This window comes from Apis dorsata, unplaced genomic scaffold, assembly GCF_000469605.1.
Source record: "Apis dorsata unplaced genomic scaffold, Apis dorsata 1.3 scaffold_525, whole genome shotgun sequence".
Taxonomy (NCBI): Eukaryota; Metazoa; Arthropoda; class Insecta; order Hymenoptera; family Apidae; genus Apis; species Apis dorsata.
In genome coordinates, this window is record NW_006263748.1 from 575,048 (window position 1) to 579,727 (window position 4,680).

Sequence of the window (4,680 nt, forward strand, 5' to 3'; positions counted from 1 at the left end):
TCGAAACGATAAGTCGTACAAAATGTCTGTTAATAATTTGATGGACATAGGACAAATTTTTGTACACACACACACATATATATATATACGTATAAGACAAAATTGAAACACGTATTGAAATTTAATTTGAATTAATACTCTATTAATTCGTATTATGCGATAGATGTTTACACGTGTGCGTATGTACGTATATATCAATTCATATAGCAATATCGAATGATAATATCGAATCAATTTCACAGTATTTGTTTATCTTCAAAGTATAATTTCGCGTAGTTAATAAATTAATACCAATCTAAAGAGTGTTTCCGTTATTTTATTTTTAAACAAGGAACGTTCCTTCGTTTCTTTCTTCTTTCCCCCCCTCCAAACTAAAATTTTTCTATCCATCTCTTTTCTTTGAAAATTCCATTTTCATTATACCTTTCGCTACAAGATTCCGTGTAACGATAATCGAAAATATTTTTGCAAATTTGTGGCACGCAATAAGTAGAATCTGGAAGAGTTTGGGAGCGTATCGATCCAAGTTGAAAAAAATTCTTCCGGTCGACGGTCAATGTTTTTATCTTTCCGTCACGAGCGCGTACGCACGCGAAACGTATAAAAGCGTAGGTTTGATCGGGCATCGGGTTTTACGAGGGCCGGCAACATGTACGCTGGAATAAAAGTGCTTTCGAGGAACGAGTAATGCGAGCATAGGTCAAAATCGAAACACCGTTCGTAGGGATCGATCGCACGAATAACAGTGTAAAAGTGGTGAAACTGGTGATATGGATTCAAACGCGTTAAAGTTTTTACACACTTTTCGCTCGCTTATTTCTTCTTAACTCGTTAATATAGAATGAAATATTGTAATGAAAGAATATGGCGCGATGATTTTATGGATTTTTATGGCGAGAAGACTGAGAGGCGAGACAAAAGAGTATATGCAGGGGAATACGAATGACTACTACGTAGGACTAACCTTGAGCGTGGACGAGAGCGTGGAAGAAAGCGACGACAACGGGGAAAAGAAGGTGACACCGCATCTCTTCCTTCTTCCAACTTTCCTTTCCTGCTCGGCCACACCGTTTTCCCTTCTTTTCGTATTCAACTTTGTTTCACTTTTTCACCCGGGCGGAGGAGGGTTTCTCGCACCAACGAAAAGGACGAAGCAGGCACGTTTTAATCGTGGCCCCGGCGCGGTATCGCGTGCCGGTTAATCGACGGGATTCGTTTCGACCGAGCCGTAACTCGATCATTTAACGTCACGAAAGATCCTGTATTCACTCATATCACCCGCCCGTTCACGTTTCGCCAGATTTCCGCTTCCACTCTCTCTCTCTCTCTCCCTCTCTCTCTTATCGATTCTTCTTTTATTCTCACTTTTCTTCCCTCACATCGATATTACCATCACTCACTCTTTTTCTTCTTTCTTCTTCTTCTTCTTCTTCTTCTTCTTCAATTCTTCTTCTAGTCTGCAATACCAAACGATATTTACCATTAATGCAACCTCGCACGTTACTCTATCCCCGAAAACGAATATTTCGGATAGGAATATATAAATAATAATAATTGTGCACGTGGGACAAAGAAGAGGAAACGAGTCTTAATACATCGATATCTAATTGTCGGACCGATCGCTCGACAAACATCGCTCTCTTTCGCTCCCACACACCTCCCCTCCCGTTTCCTTATCCACTTTCTTTCTACGGATACGCGATACGAATATACGCCGTTGGCATATTGAAAAGGCAACATCGACTTTTTCCATGGATTTTATCGCCGATGATTGATGAACACGCGCGTATCTCTCTCTCTCTCTCTCTCTCGTGGTGCAACCTTATAGCGCAACTCTGACGCCGGTGTTGCGCTTACAAATCAAATACCACTAGCAAGGCTTCCGCGTTCCCTCCACTCCTTTTCCACTCCAACTTTCCTTTCAACCTGCGCCATTGTCGCTAGCCACCCTAAATCCTCCTCCTCCTCCTCCTCCTGGTCGTACCGCTCCCATCCTGGACCCGGTAGGAACGCATAATCGAATAAAACTGCTAAGTGATTAATCGCATGAACCTCCTCCCCGTCCAACTTCCCCTTTAAAACGACGTTTACCGCATCATTTCGCTTTTTCCACCGCTTCCGTTCCAATCTTCGTTCCGAAATACGCTTATTATCCGTCGTCTCGTGCCAACCACGCATCAATGCGATTAGCAGCGGCTAAGCAACCGTCAATTTTTACCCGTTTTCGTTATACGCGTGGATATAAACAAGGTGGATGGGGAAACAAGTATATCTGGAGATCGATACGCGAGCTTGATTAACGATTTTCGCCCGCCAATCTCTTTTTCTCTCCTCTTTCGAGAATAATTTCAAACTACGACTCGAATTACTCCATCCAATTTACCCCCATCCTCCCCTTTGGACCGAGTTTTACAACAGTTTTAAAAACTTGCCACGAATAGAATAGAAGAGGTTTTGATTCGTCGGAAAGCAGGAATCGATGAATACACCGGATCTCGGCAAAGTTTCCGATCTTTGGGAAACGAGAGAGCTAAACTAGTCTCGCTCTGGGAACACGAGTTCCTTTCCCGATCATTTGTCGCCGAATTCTTCTTCTCTTCATCCATCCATACATTTGACACGCGTGCAATATATACTCCTCTTTTTCCTTCCCACCGTCGTCGATTCGATGGACTCGGAGGGCTCGTCCACGCGCGCGAAAAAAAGGTTTATTAAACGCGGTCGTCGCTCGCATTATCCCTCCCCGCTGGCTGGGAGTTACTGGACGGCGATGGAACGGTGCAAGTTACCACGTCGAATCGAATTTGCTAATACGCCCACCAGCCCCGAAGGGACTTTACTCGTCGCCTGACGTAGGAAACGTTGCGAGTCCTGCTGGCTTGTTTAACATCCGACAATTTTCATTCTCCCGAATTAACCGAATTCTTCCGTGTATTTATTCGATCGATCTATGCGTAATCTATGAATAATCTTGTTCGCGTACGATGCTTTTCGCGTAAAATTGACAAAAGTAGGATCGATTAGAGTAATCGATTAGGGTGGGAAATTTAATTAACGACAATTTTTAACCGAAAATTAATCCGATATTTCGTTCGAGGGTGGATAATTTAAATATTTGCGCGGGGGAAGCAATTTGTTTAATGGAAAGTAGACGCTTTTTTTAATTCGCGATAACACCTTTCGTGATACTCGCTGATGCTCGTATCAATCCTGTTAATAATTAAAAGCGATGGAAAAAATATCCGATCTTGCTTACATCGACGATTCATCTTTAAATTTGAATGTCTCTGTTTAAAAAAAGAGCACTCGAGTTACGTATCCTCCATTGCTATTAAATTGCGGATCGAGATTGAGAAAAAGGGAAAAATTTTCATACCTTTTCTTTTCTTTCTTTTTCATTCGAATAAAATCGGGGAAACTTTATACGCGACAGAAATATCGTTACGTCGTTTATTTTCCGACTCGAATAACCGTTAATATCGTTTATTTATTAACGCGCGAGACTCAACGCCATCTAGAATTCCGTAACGTTTCGTTCTTTCGATCGTCGAATACGAATTTAAACACCTTCGCCATTTTGTTCGTTAAATTCGTAAATTCGTGGATAAGGCGAAGGGTGGAATACGGGATAGGTGCTCGTCGACCATTGTTTACGAAGATGCGTAACGAAAACGAGTGACGATCCATATACCAGATTCTCGAATATATATTTCGAAAACACTCGTCAATGTCATCGACTCGTGTGGCGAAAAAACACGAGGATTTTTTTTTTTTTCCCCTCTTTCTCTCTCTCTTTTTTTTTTTTTTTTCGTTCGCGTGCTCCGCCACAGCGAATCAATACGAATTAATTCGTCGATAAAAGTATCGTATCGGTGGAAATTCCGTGTGCCACCAGATCCCCAATTACCGAACGGTCGACCGAGAAAAACTCGTTGAACTCGTTAAGCCGCAGCGGCGGTCCTGTTACCCGATCCCAACGCAACGATTCGACGTCGAATAAGATTCGTACGAGGACGAAATCACGGTAAGGGTATGTAGCATCCCCTCCGTGTCGTCACGTATACCTCTACGACTTCTTCGATTTCGATAAATGGAACGAACGAGTGGAAGATAAAAATTCGCCACCGTGCGAAACGAAAGATCGTAACGCGCCACTTTCCCTCGTCGTATCGCGACTCGAAATATCACGACGTTCGATATCTCGGAACTATTTTACTCTTTTCTTCTTAATTCCTCCTCCAAAAATGTAAAAGAAAAAAAGACGCGAGGAGAAATAAAAACGGGAAGGGCGAAAATCGGGAATAACGCTACTTACGTTACGATATTGATAAACGACCGTCGAGCTTTCGATCGATATCGGGCGTAGGAAAGACGTAAGAAATTGGGACGAGATCGATTCGAACGTTCCACGAGATCGGACGGAAGATCGAAGATTCCCGTCATTCCTTTCCCTTTTTTTACCTGTTAGACGAATATGCGAAGAAAAACGAGGGGGAAGATTAACGAGGGGTCGAATTGTTTTCACGAGCGTTGGATAGAGCAATGTGTCGGTTTGCGTCGGTCGGACGTAAATAAAGAAGATAGAAGGGATAGAAGGAAGGGAGAGAAGGGAGGATAAGAATCGGAGGATAAGAAAGATCGCTCTTCTCACCGATATATATATATATATATATATATGTA

General features: G+C 42.4%; 1 protein-coding gene across 3 annotated transcripts in view; it reads right to left on the reverse strand.

Moving 5' to 3' along the window:
* LOC102672766 (synaptogenesis protein syg-2) overlaps positions 1-4,680 on the reverse strand; it is a 75,923-nt gene that overhangs the window by 50,157 nt on the left and 21,086 nt on the right. Inside the window, exon 3 of one of the 3 annotated variants that reach the window (XM_006620699.2) lies at positions 965-1,438. The exons of 1 other annotated variant lie outside the window; for it this stretch is intronic. In XM_006620699.2, coding sequence (XP_006620762.1) covers positions 965-1,028 — 64 coding nt within the window. In that variant the 5' untranslated portion in view covers positions 1,029-1,438. Of the gene's footprint in view, positions 1-964; positions 1,505-4,680 lie in introns of those variants that run through there. One more of the 3 variants, XM_031512891.1, reaches the window with a different exon arrangement.